At 40.2% G+C, this 13,879-nt stretch overlaps 1 protein-coding gene across 2 annotated transcripts in view; it reads left to right on the forward strand.

The window, feature by feature from the left end:
* LOC134337597 (A disintegrin and metalloproteinase with thrombospondin motifs 6-like) overlaps positions 1 to 13,879 on the forward strand; it is a 214,649-nt gene that overhangs the window by 171,750 nt on the left and 29,020 nt on the right. For both annotated transcript variants that reach the window (XM_063032752.1, XM_063032753.1), the window contains exons 15-17: positions 7,362 to 7,464; positions 10,562 to 10,695; positions 11,134 to 11,257. In XM_063032752.1, coding sequence (XP_062888822.1) covers positions 7,362 to 7,464; positions 10,562 to 10,695; positions 11,134 to 11,257 — 361 coding nt within the window. The remainder of the gene's footprint in view (positions 1 to 7,361; positions 7,465 to 10,561; positions 10,696 to 11,133; positions 11,258 to 13,879) is intronic.

A 13,879-nucleotide genomic window follows, 5' to 3' on the forward strand; every position in this document is an offset into this window, starting at 1 on the left:
GTTGCAATTTTTTACCATTCAAATAATAATCTGCTCTTTCATTTTTCCTTCCAAAGTGCATTTACCAACATTGTACTCTGCCAGACCCTTTTCCACTTATTTAACCTATTAATATCTCTCTGTAGACTCTCCGTATCTTCTGCACAATTTGATTTTCCACTCAATTTAGTATCTTCAGCAAACTTAGTTACACTACATGTGGTCCTCTTTTCCAGATCGTTAATGTATATCATGAACAGTTGCGAGCCCAGCACTGACCCCTGTGGCACACTGCTCACCACTGATTGCCAACCAGAGTAACATCCATGTAACCCAACTCTCTGCTTTCTATTAACCAATCTTCTATAAGTGCTAATGCATCACCCCCAACTCTAAGCATCCTTATCTTATGGGTATCTTTTATTGGCACCTTATCAAACGCCTTCTGGAAATCCAAGTAAATAAAGTCCATCTGTCCCCCTCTATCCACTGCACTCATTATATCCTCAAAGAACTTCAGTAAGTTTGCCAAACAGGATCTGCCTTTGCTGAATCCTTGCTGTGTCTGTCTGATGGATCCATTTCTTTCCAGATGCCTCGCTATTTCTTCTTTAGTGATAGCTTCAAGCATTTTCCCAACTACAGGTGTTAAACTAACTAGCCTGTAGTTACCTGCCTTTTGCCTACATCCTTTTTTTCAATGGTGGCGTGACATTCACCATCTTCCAATCCATCGGAACCTGCCCAGAGTCAAGAGAGTTTTGGTAAATCATCATCAAAGCTTCTATTATAACTTCTGCCATTTCTCTCAGTACCCTGGGATGCATTCCATCAGGACCAGGAGACTTGTCTATCTTCAGGTCCACAAGTTTGCTCAGCACTACCTCTTTAGTGATAGCTATTGTATCGAGGTCCTCACCTCCCATCATATCCATAACACCTCTCTTTGGCGTCCTCCACCGTGAAGACTGACACAAAATAGTCATTCAAAGCTTCAGCCATTTCCTCATTATCCAGTATCAATTCCCCCTTCTCGTCCTCCAAGGGACCTACATTCACTTCACCTACCCTTTTCTACTTTATATAATTACAAAATCTTTTACTATCTGTGTTTATATTTTGTGCTAGTTTATTTTCATAATCTAGCTTTCTTTTCGTTATTGCTTGCTTAGTGCTACTTTGTTGCTTTTTAAAGTTTTCCCAATCTTCCAGTTTTCCACTACTCTTGGTGACTTTGTATGCACGAGCTTTTTGTTTGATGCCTTCTTGTATTTCTTTAGTTATCCAAGGCTGGCTGTCCCCACCCTTACTGTTCTTGCTTTTAAATGGAATATAGTTTTATTGATCACTGTGAAAAATTTATTCGAAAGTCTTCCACTGTTCCTCAACTGTCCCACCATATAGCCTGTGTTCTCAGTCTACACTAGCCAAATCCTCCCTCATCCCATTGTGGTCTCCATTGTTTAGGCATAATGCATTGGTCTTAGATTGAACTGTTGCACCCTCCATTTGTATGAGAAATTCAATCGTACTGTGATCACTCTTTCCAAGAGCATCCTTAAACTATCAGATCACTAATTTTACCTGTCTTATTGCACAGGTCCAGATCTAAGATAACACATTCCCTTGTGGGTTCAGTAACATGCTGTTCAAGAAAGCCTTCACGGATGCATTCTATGAAGTCCTCCTCAAGACTACCTCGACCAACTTGATTCACCCAATCTATGGGCAAGTTGAAGTCCCCCATGATAACTGCTGTACCATTTTAACATACCTCAGATATCTCTCTGTTTATTGCCTGTGCCACTGTAATGTTATTATTAGGTGGCTGATAGACAACTCCCACCAGTGATTTTTTTCCCTTTCCTAATCTCTACCCAGAGAGATTCAACATTCTGCCCCTTAGATCCTGAATCGTCTCTCACTATCGCTCTGATCTCATCTTTAATTAAGAACTACCCCACCTCCCTTACCTTCCTGATATCCTTGGATATTTAATTCCCAATCATTTCCATCCTGCAACCACGTCTCTGTACTGGCCCCTAAATCATACTTCTTTGTACTGATTTTCACCACAAGTTCACTGATCTTTTACCGAATACTACAGGCATTCAATTAAAGAGCCCTTACACTCACTGTGCTTTTAAAATCTTTTACTCTTTTGCACTTGACTTCTCTTCACTCCACTCTTACTCTTCTGTTTCTTATCTTTTGTTTTTTCTTTATCTTTATCCGCACTTTTCTTTTTTTTAAACTTTATCCATACCTCCCCATTCTGTGGAACCCACACTCCACTATTTAGTTTAAAGCCCTATCCACAGCCCTAACTATGCGATCCACTAGGATTCAGGTCCCATCACAATTCAGGTGGAGCCCGTCCCTTTAGTACAGCTTCCTCCTTCCCCAATACTGGTGCCAATTTCCCATGAATTCAAATCCACACCAATCCTCTCTAATCTTCTTGAGCCTATCCCAATCTGCACATGGCTCAGGTAGTAATACAGAGATTACTACCTTTTTGGTTCTGCTCTTTAATTAGTCCCAGCTACTCAAATTCCCTCAGCAGAACCTCTTTCCTTGTTCTACCTATATCGTTGGTACCCACATGTACCATTTTTATATAATAGCAAAGATCCAGTCAAGAAAGTGTGAGAACTAAAGTATAATCATTCAACTGCATGGATTTACTGCTTTTTACATTACTACATCATCTCACCCAGACAGACAATAAATTTTAAGAGTTTTATACTACCTCTTACCCAATACATGGTTCTATTAAAATGGAGCTGTGCGCATTGGAAGGAATAAAGACATATTTTTGAAGCAATCAGACTGAGGTCTCCTAGTCTAGGTCATTTGATTAGAAACATTGCAAATTATTAAGTGCTTGTTCGTTTTTTTTTTGGCTCCAAGTCATAAACACCCAGCATTAAGTAACTGGCATTTTTGTTTTTTTTTAAAGATTCTTTTGCAACTGCAGCAAAGTGTGGTGTCTGCGCATTGAGATTTCATTTTTAATATATTACTAGAACATCCTATGATGCTGCTCTTGGTAAGTCAGGAACATTATATAATGTAAAGTGTAGGTGTATGTCATTTTTCTGGAGATCTTTTTGCTCTTTTGCACGAGATATATTTTCCAGATCATTAGATGTTTCCTTAGGTGAGGCTTCCCTGCCTTTAGTCCCAGGGAGTTCTATTTCAATCATTTTTGTCACCTTAAACAGCTCTTATGTGTTCAACAGAACATGCTTACTTTCGCTGTGACAGTATGTCGGCACTCACTGTTTAGGAAGAATGATTTTGTTGTCGTCTTCAGGATAGCACCCCGTTAGATGAGGTGCATAATGTCATGACTGAAATGAATCTATTTATACCAGTCCAGACAAACTATAAACAAAGTTGTATTTACAGTAAGTAATGGCATAACTTCTGCAATTCCCAATATGGATTTGAATGTTCTTTCTTCCAAATGTATAGGACATTATTTCTCACTGTAGTGAGCCAAAGATAGAAAATTGGGCAGAATTAAGGAGAATTTTTTGGAAAGAATCCTGTCTTCAGTCATTTATTTTTATTGTACATAGTTAGAATAACAGGGACGATAAGGTTCACCTGGCTTTGAAAACAGATCTCTGAAGTGATAAACAACACACACAATGCTGGAGGAACTCAGCAGACCAGGCACATCTATGGAAAAGAGTAAACAGTCAATGTTTCGGGCCAAGACACTTTATCAGGACCCTCCAAAGTAATAAAGTTATTTAAACATATTAAATGGATGGTACACTGGTGCGTCTGATAGAGCTGCTGCCACACATTTCCAGCAATCTAGGTTCAGTCCTATCTCCAAATGCTGCCAGTGTGAAGTTTGATGTTGGACCTGTGACTACATGGGTTTCCCCTGCCATTTAAATTTTTTCACACATCATGTGTAGGTTGATAGGTTAATTGTAAATTACCCCTTGTGTAGGTGTGTAGCAGAAGAATTGGAGAATGTTAATGGGCATAACAAAATCATACAAATTACAAGATCATAACAAGGTAGATTGTGAGGTAAAGAATCCAGCTTATTATACTAATGAACCATTTAATAGTCTTAGAACAGCAGGGTGGAAGCTGTCCTTGAGCCTGGTGGTATGTGCCTTCAGACTTTTTTATCTTCTACCTGATAGAAGAGGGGAGAAGAGAAAATATCTGGGATAGTTGGGGTCTTTGATCATAAAGGTGCCTTTGTTGAAGCAGTGAGAAGTACAGAGTCCATGGAGGGCTAGTTTCTGAGATGTGCTGAGCTGTGTTCACAACTCTCAGCAGTTTCTTGCAATCAAGCCTCTCAAGAGTGAAAATTAGAACTGTGTTCATCCAGACAAAACAAGAAAGTTCCATCACTGGTCTGATTTGTGCTTTGAGTATAGTGGAAAGTCCTTGGGGTGTCAGGAGTTGAGTCACTTGAAACAGAATTCCCAGCCAAATTATTTATACAGATCGTCCCGATAAGGTTCTGATGAGTGGTGACTGCCATAGATGGAGGGAGACTTAGCAATTGTAATCAGGGGAGGGTGGTTAGATTCTCTATGTTGGAGATGGCCTTTGCCTTGCACATCTGTAGGTCTTGCTGTGTATTTACACTTGGGTTCATTCAATTACTGAGGACTTACAAATGGAGTTGAACATTTTGGAAGTATAAGTGAATATCTCCACTTTTGATGTGATCTTGGGAGGTGACTGAACTAGGATACTGTCTCTGAGGAACTCCTGGAATGATGTCCTGGGACTGAGGTGATTGACCTCCAATGAGTGATAGAGTTGAAAGAGTTGCTCATCCCAGATAATCTCCAAACAGAAGGCAATTGTGTATGAGATACAATAATGTGGAGAATAAATGATTCAGAAGAGCTATGGAGTGCCGAGAAGCCTTGCTTAACTGCAGCCTGCAGTCTGTGGTGAATTATGAGATGCTTACCGCTGTAGATTCCACAGCAGCCAAATGTGACATTAAGTTTTCATAAGATCAGAAAAGACAATGCATAGTGATTATCGCTGTTTCCTTTGTTCTTCTCCACATAATCACATGGTGAGCATCTTGCATTGTTTCTCTTGATAAGTACACTGCAATTTGAGGAGTAGATCTGCAGCCACTTGGAAAACTTAGTTGAGCAGTCGTCTTGCAATGCCTTTCCCTCTGGCGAACAAACCTTTTCTATAGTTACAGCTATTGGATTTGTCTCATTAGAAGAAAGTCTTGATCACAGTACTGTGTCCCTGAAGTTTTCTGACACTTCTTCCTGTCCCAGAAAAAGGAAATGAGGCTGTCAATTTTTTTCTGAAATTTCTGAAATTCAACCAGGAAAGTAGTCTGCTCCCCGCAGGCTTCATTGTTTTTCAGTTGTGATGGGGGAAAGAATCTGATTGTAGAGTCAAGAATATTCATTAAGGACATTTGCAACAAGGATAGTCTTAGGTTGAAGAGCATTTCTACAGTAGGACTTCAGCAAGTGGGAGTTGATTACTTCTTTATCCTTAAGCTCTCCTCCCTTTTTGCAACTCACTTGAGTGGATATAAGAGCGTAAAAATATAAGAAATTGGCCATTTGGCCACCTGTACCTTCTCCATCATTCAAAACCACTTTCTTAACTGAATTGCATGTTTTTAATGCCTTGAATATCAAAATTGATCAATCTGTATTGCATATACAGCAGCTTGCCAATAATCCACTTTTGGATGATTCAGAAACTTGGGGTTTGGCATCTGGCTCAGCAGGTGGTTTTTTTTCCACTCTCCTTTCGATCTTAACAAAGCTGCCTTTGCATAGTCCTTCAAATGCACTGGCAGGTCAAGTGCACTGACACAGCATCCTTTTCCACACCAACATTCTCAGTGTTGAGACCTTAATTACATGCAGTTTACTCCAATGGCAGGGAATGTCATTCACGTGTCTTGACAACAGACTGTTGAAACAAACGCTTCTGTCACAATTAAGCTTTACCAGCTAGACAGAGAAAACAACTCAAGTACGTAGTCAAAGCCTCAAAACATACCCACCAGCTCTTGGTAAACCTTGACCTATGACCAGTCAAAATGGGCATCAACAATGGCTTTCAGAACTTCCAGTCTATTTGTTGTTGCACCCATAAGGTTCAAAGTACATTTATTATCAAAGTACATATATATCACCACCTGAGGTAGTCACAATAAACATAGGAAACGCAATAGAATCAATGAAAGATTGATGGACAAACAACCAATGTGCAAAAGACAACAAACTGCAAATACAAAAGGAAAGAGAACAATAATAATAAATAAATAAGCAGCAGATATTGAGAATATGGGATGAAGAATCCTTGAAAGTGAGTCCGTAAATTGTGGGAACAGTTCAGTCATGGGAGCCATCTACCTGCCCCTTCAAGGACTATCTGCATGTCTGCAGGTCCTACATTGGCCTCGTTTCACCTCAGATCCAAAGAATGGAAGAAAATCACCCTAAACCATAAGTGACTGCCTAAGAAGAAGTGAGACAGGAAGAAGATACGGAATGTAAATGTCCCATTTTGCACAGCCATGATGTTATATCCAGTCACTCTTAAAATACAAATGTTATTTTATTGTAAAAAATAACAAAATCCATGGATTGTAAGCTGCAGTATGTTGAAAATGACTGGCATATCCTACACATTTAATACAAGTAAACTGCCATCCTGCAGTTTTGACAATGCCATAGCATAAAAGTGAGTCAGCAGCTAACTGTATATCTCTCCCAGTTTATATTTTTATTGAAGTGAGCTGCAATAGAAATTTTGAGAAATATAAATGCTGCTTTCATCCATTTCACAATATCACATATCAAAATCTACTTTTATGAACCCAATTCTTATCTGATCCAAGAATCTAGCGACAGCAGCTATCATCTGCCTTGGCTGCCTGTTAAGAATTTTGCACTATTTTACCACCTGTAGCATATTATTAAAATATCAGCTTTTAGCAACCAAGGGTACAAACTCTTAATACCTTATTGTGATGAGTGAATATTCAAAGCAACTGATAGTATTCAATTTGAGGTTATTTTAGGTTAAGAAAAATGCAATATATAAATTATGCCCAGAGCAAACTTTATGACAAAACTTTTTAACACTTTGTTCATTGCAGGAAGTCACACTGTGCCAGTACGGTGCATAATCTTCATCAAACTTCAGATATCAAAAATGTATAAATACCAAAGTTCAAAGTAAAAGATATTTCAACTTTTTCTCCATGAACAGAAGGCAATAATAATTTCAAAAGACAAACAAAGTCTGTTGCAATATAGTTTGATTTTTTTCTGCTTATTCTTAAGTATTACTTTTTATATTATTTTTGTTTTTACTATTTTCTCTGTTCTCTGCAGGACTGTCCACCAGGTTCTCAAGACTTCAGAGAAAAGCAATGTGCAGAATTTAATAACATTGCATTTCGTGGGAAGTATTATGCCTGGAAACCATATATTGGAGGTATGATCTTCCTCAAAATAAAGAAATAATTACATTCATTATTCCAAATTACTTTACAAAATGAAAGGAAGTTATTTGGCTTATCAATTCTGTGCTAGCCCGTACAACAATCCAATTTCCCCCACCAACCTTTTAGACTATAAGACATAGAAACAGAAGAATTAGGCGATTTGCCACCCTCTGACTAAAGAAATTCCTTCTCATCTCTGTTCTAAAGAGACATCCTGCTGTTCTAAGACATTCAAGTTTAATTTTTCATTCAACCATACACATGTATACAGTTAAACAAAACAGCATTCCTCTGGGGCAAATAATGCAAAACACAGTATATACAGTTGCATTCCATGCATATGGTTACAATTGCACATGCAATCACAAAAATAATATTAGCACAAGTCCCTGCATGACATGGCCTAAAGATTGATGGTGCATGGGATGTTTTCTTGGAGACACATTTCTGTAAGAACAAGCACATAGCTGTTTCTCATCTCTCACTGGGTGAGCCGCAGATTAAAGCAATCCAGTTGGTCTTAAAGGGAGCAAACACTGGAGAGCAGCACTGATGGGAGATCCAGCATGCAGGGGATAGCCCCCAACCCAGCACAGATTCTGGTGTTTCCTGCCCCGGGTGCTGTAACAGGTGATGCCGTGGCATGGGGGCCTGATCTGTGCAATGACTGAGGCCATGCAGCTCCCCCACTGATGGTCTTTCCAATGAGTGAATGAACTGGACTTACAGTATTTTGTATTACCAGTGTCTATTGGGGTCTTATGATCACAAGAAGACTGTTTAAAACACATATTTGCACCATTTGTTGGATCCAGAGAGGCTGCTGCGACCAAGCACACCGCCATCTTACTGGAACTGCCCTCTAGTACTAGACTCTCCCACAGCTGGAAACATCCTCTCCACATCTGGGCTTCCAATATTTGGTATGTCTTAATGAAATTCCCCTCATTCTTCTAAATTCTAACAAGCACTAGCCTAGAGCCATCAAATGCTCCTCATACGTTACCCCTTTCATTCTCAGGATCATTCTCATGAATCTCTTTTGGACCCTCTCCAATGTCAGAATATCCTTTCTTAGGTAAGGATCCCAAAACTTTCACACTACTCTAAATGTGCTCTGACCAATGCCTTTTAAGTCCTTAGCATTACATCCCTTGCTTTTATATTCTGGTCCTCTTGATATGAATCCTAACATTGCATTTGCCTTCCATAGTAATGACTAACCCTTAGAGAATCCTGCACCAAGACTCCCAAGTAAGTCCCTTTGCTATTTCTGAATTTGCTGCCCATTTAGATAATAGTCTCCCCACATTCTTATCATCTCTCCCCAGATATTACCATTTACTTCCATACTGATGGCAATTTACAGCTGCAAATTAACCATTCTACCCACATATCTTTGGGATGTGGGAGGAATTCCACGGAAACACATGCAGAATGTGCACACTCTACATTCGATATTTGGTAGGTTGGTGATTGATCTATGGGATTCATATTCCTAATGTGAAGTGAAAGGAATCTTAGAAATAGGATTATCAATCCTTATATCTTTGGGGTGACCTAGATTTCCAATGGTGTATTTGATGCGGAGCTGAATTTTCATTTACAAGTACATTCCATTAGGGATGGCTACTTACACCACTACACCTTGTTCCTGCCTAATCGTATTTGCTGAAAGCCTGATCCACAGGTTTATTATTGCATCCAAACTTCTTGCCAGCTCCCATCTTCTACCCTTGCATCCACCCAACTGTACTTCCTGTACCCTAACTCACTTCAAGTCTCATTCACAAGTTGCCCTGCATACTCTGGTTCAGTAGTATCCCAGTAGAAAATTCTTAAACAATTGATAGGGTAGATGCCAAGAGCTGAGATACATAGAAATTGTGAGCTATTTTCATTGATCAAAGGTCAGCCTTCTAGGTTTGAAGTGAGGAAACTTTTATTCGTACTGATTATTGTTAATCTTTGGAATACTTTGAGCCTGGGGATAATCAGTTAATGAAATCAATAGATATTCAAACTTTAAAATAGTGAAGCAGGAGAGACCACTTAGCCATTCTAGTCTGCTCCACTAATCAGTAGAGTCATTGCCTGAACATAATCCTTCAGAGTTGCTTCTTACTGACACAGATTTCCTTACTTCAGAGCAAAAACTTTCAAATTTACAGATTTTGAAAAAAATAATCCATGTTCTTTGTTTCTCCTTTGTGAATTCAATTTACATTTTCTCCATATAAGTACTCTAGACTTAGGGGTTACCATTACATAACTATCCTAATTAGTCAGGCCAATTGCTCGTGGTGTGTCTTCCATATTTTAGATGATTTTACCTATTCATTTTTGTGATGTGAACATTGATTAGATGGCAACCGCTGATGATTTGTTCCTGGATAGTTTTTTCAGGCAGGCTGATGTCCTAATAAGTCAATCACTATGACCTCTGCATTTTCCGACAATTTTTAATACTCCATTTAAATTCCGAAGTTGGCATGGCAGTGATTGAGCTGCAGTTATTTATGTTACAAATCTCCAAATTACTGTTCCATTAATATGCACCTGCTAATCAAGAAACTATGTTTATTCTATCTATTTATTTAGCAATACAGGTTGGAGTAGGCCCATCTAGACTTCAAGCTACACCACCCCAGCAATCCCACAACCCTGATTGACCCTGATCTAATCATGGGACAATTTACAATGACTAATTAACCTACCTGGTAGGTGTTTGGACTGTGAGAGGAAACCTGAACACAGGGAGGATGAATGGCATCGGAATTGAACTCTGAACTCCAGAGCGCCCCAAGCTGTAATAACGTTGCGCTAACCACTACGTTACTGTGGCGCCCAAACAGCAGATTTCATGACATATGTCAGTGATTCTGATTCTGAATCCACACGATCACGTGGAGAATGTGACAACTCCACACTGACAGCGCAGGAGGTCAGGATTGAATCCGGATCTCTGGAGCCGTGAGGCAGCATTTCTACCAGTTGTGCTACTCCTTCAATGTGTAAGGAATTTAACTACAGTGACTTTTTTTTATCTTATAAATAAAAGTAATCTGGATTTTATTTTCCATGTAGGTGGTGTGAAGGCGTGTGCTTTGAACTGCCTGGCTGTGGGCTTCAATTTCTACACTGAACATGCTGCAGCTGTGGTGGATGGTACCTTGTGTCGTCCAAACTCTCTTGATATATGTGTCAGTGGGGAATGTAAGGTATGTAACCCTAAACTTAACCTTATTGTCTCACAATTAATAAATTATTCAACAAAATCTTGACTGGTGTGTGTTTATTTTAGCCCACTACACCACTGAATACCAAGTCTGTGTGAAGTGTTTAATCATGTAAAACAAATTTCTTTCAAATCAAAAGTCTAATACCATGTTGTTGTAGAGTTACTTTTCAGGCAATTATGAATCCAGAAAAATAAATGTGTTTAAAATAAATATATAAACTTTTTGAAGTCAAATATTTGTAAGTTTGTACTGTCCCATTATTTAAGTGATGGATTAAAAGAAATTTTTGGACAATTAGAAGATTCTTTGAAGACGACATCGAATTCTTTGAAAATGGGTCTAAAAAATATGAAAATGGCAAAGAATGAAATTGTTTTAACAGAATAATCTGACATTTTTCTCTTCCTTCCTATGTAGCATGTGGGCTGTGATCACACTCTGGGTTCAGATGTAAGAGAGGATCGCTGCCGAGTCTGTGGTGGTGATGGGAGTACTTGTGAAACCATAGAAGGAATTTTCAATGAATCAAATCCTCATGGAGGTAAGATAAATCTAATTTGAACATTCCAATAATAACAGGGCTAGCAAACTAACTTCTAAATATTAATTTTCTTTCTTCTCAGGAGTGTGAAGCTTATCTGAAAATTACAGTTAGCTTGGCGTAACTACTTGTTTTGGAAGCAATGAGGAGAAAGACACCAGTTGGAATGAGACTGGGGTAAAACTGCAGTTCAGTTATCTGGCCTCAAGAATTCCTTAGTACACTGCAGGAGAGATCCAACTCACATACCTACAATGTAATGTGAAGTAGTTGTCCTTAAAGTAGACCACATTCTGGTTCTGTAAGATTTGTGTCACATTAAAAATAATCCTAGAATTTTAGTGAGTGTGAAGTAGCTTTTTATCCAATAGTTGAGAGGCTTGTCTGACATTTTACTGGAATTGCATGTTCAGTTAAGAAGAGGAGGAGGCCATAGACATGTCCATCCATGGCCTCCTCTTCTGCCACAATGAGGCCACTCTCACTTTAGAGGAGCAATGCCTCATGTTCCACCTGGGTAGCCACTGATCTAATAGCACGAACATCGATTTCTCCAACTTCCAGTAATTTCCCCTCCCCCTTCCTTCTTCAGTTCCCCTCTCTAGCCTCTTACCTCTTCTCCTCACCTGCCTTTCACCTCCCCTCCTAGTGCCTCTCCTCCTTCCCTTTCTCCTATGGTCCACTCTCCTCTCCTATTAGATTCCTTCTTCTCCAGCCCTTTGCCTTTTCCAATTGTCACCTCACAGCTTCTTTGTTCATTTCCTCTCATCCACCCACCAGGCTTCACCTATCACCTTCTAGCTTGTCCTCCTGCCCTGCCCCCATCCCCACAGCTTCTTATTCTGGCATCTTCTCCCTTCCTTTTCTTGGCCCAAAATGTTGAATGTTTATTCATTTCCATAGATGCTGAATAACTTCCTGAATTCCTCCAGCATTTTGTGTGTATTGTGAAAGAAAAATAGAAACATAGAAAACCTACAGTACAATGCAGGCCCTTCGGCCCACAAAGCTATGCCAAACATGTCCTTACCTGAGAAATTGCCGAGGGTTACCCATAGCCCTCTATTTTTCTGAGCTCCATCTACCTGTCCAGGAGTCTCTTAAAAGACCCTATCGTATCCGCCTCCACCACCGACGCCAGCATCCCATTCCACACACTCTCCACTCTCTGCGTAAAAAAACTTACCCCTGACGTCTCCTCTGTACCTATTTCCAAGCACCTTAAAACTGTGCCCTCTCATGCTAGCCATTTCAGCCCTGGGAGAAAACCTCTGACTACCCACATGATCACTGCCTCTCATCATATTCCACACCTCTGACAGCTCACCTCTCATCCTCCGTCGCTACAAGGAGAAAAGGCCGAGTTCACTCAACCTATTCTCATAAGGCATGCTCCCCAATCCAGGCAACATCCTTGTAAATCTCCTCTACACCCTTTCTATGGTTTCCACATCCTTCCTGTAGTGAGGCGACCAGAACTGAGCACAGTACTCCAAGTGGGATCTGACCAGGGTCCTATACAGCTGCAACATTACCTCTCGGCTCCTAAACTCAGTCCCATGATTGATGAAAGCCAATACACCGTATGCTTTCTTAACCACAGAGTCAACCTGCGCAGCAGCTTTGAGTGTCCTATGGACTCGGACCCCAAGATCCCTCTGATCCTCCATACTGCCAAGAGTCTTACCATTAATACTATATTCTGCCATCATATTTGACCTGTCAAAATGAACCACCTCACACTTACAGGGGTTGAATGCCATCTACCACTTCTCATTCCAGCTTTGCATCCTATCAATATCCCGCTATAACCTCTGACAGCCCTCCGCACTATCCACAACACCCCCAACCTTTGTGTCATCAGCAAATTTACTAACCCATCCCTCCACTTCCTTATCCAGGTCATTTACAAAACTCACAAAGAGTAGGGGTCGCAGAACAGATCCCTGAGGCACAACACTGGTCACCGACCTCCATGCAGAATATGACCCATCTACAACCGCTCTCTGCCTTCTGTGGGCAAGCCAGTTCTGGATCCACAAAGCAATGTCCCCTTGGAACCCATGCCTCCTTACTTTCTCAATAAGCCTTGGATGGGGTACCTTGTCAAATGCCTTGCTGAAATCCATATACACTGCATCTATGGCTCTACCTTCATCAATGTGTTTAGTCACATCCTCAAAAAATTCAATCAGGCTCGTAAGGCATGACCTGCCTTTGACAAAGCCATACTGACTATTCCTAGTCATATTATGCCTCTCCAAATGTTAATAAATCCTGCCTCTCAGGATCTTCTCCATCAACTTACCAACCACTGAAGTAAGACTCACTGGTCTATAATTATCATGGCTATCTCTACTCCCTTTCTTGAATAATGGAACAACATCCACAACCCACCAATGCTCCGAACCACTCCCATCCCCGTTGATGATGCAAAGATCATCACCAGGGACTTAGCAATCTCGTCCCTCACCTCCCACAGTAGCCTGGGGTACATCTCGTCTAGTCCTGGCTTATCCAACTTGATGCTTTCCAAAAGCTCCAGCACATCCTCTTAATATCTACATGCTCAAGCTTTTCAGTTCACTGTAAGTTATCCCTACAATTGCTAAGATCCTTTTC

Source organism: Mobula hypostoma, chromosome 24, assembly GCF_963921235.1.
Source record: "Mobula hypostoma chromosome 24, sMobHyp1.1, whole genome shotgun sequence".
Lineage (NCBI taxonomy): Eukaryota > Metazoa > Chordata > Chondrichthyes > Myliobatiformes > Myliobatidae > Mobula > Mobula hypostoma.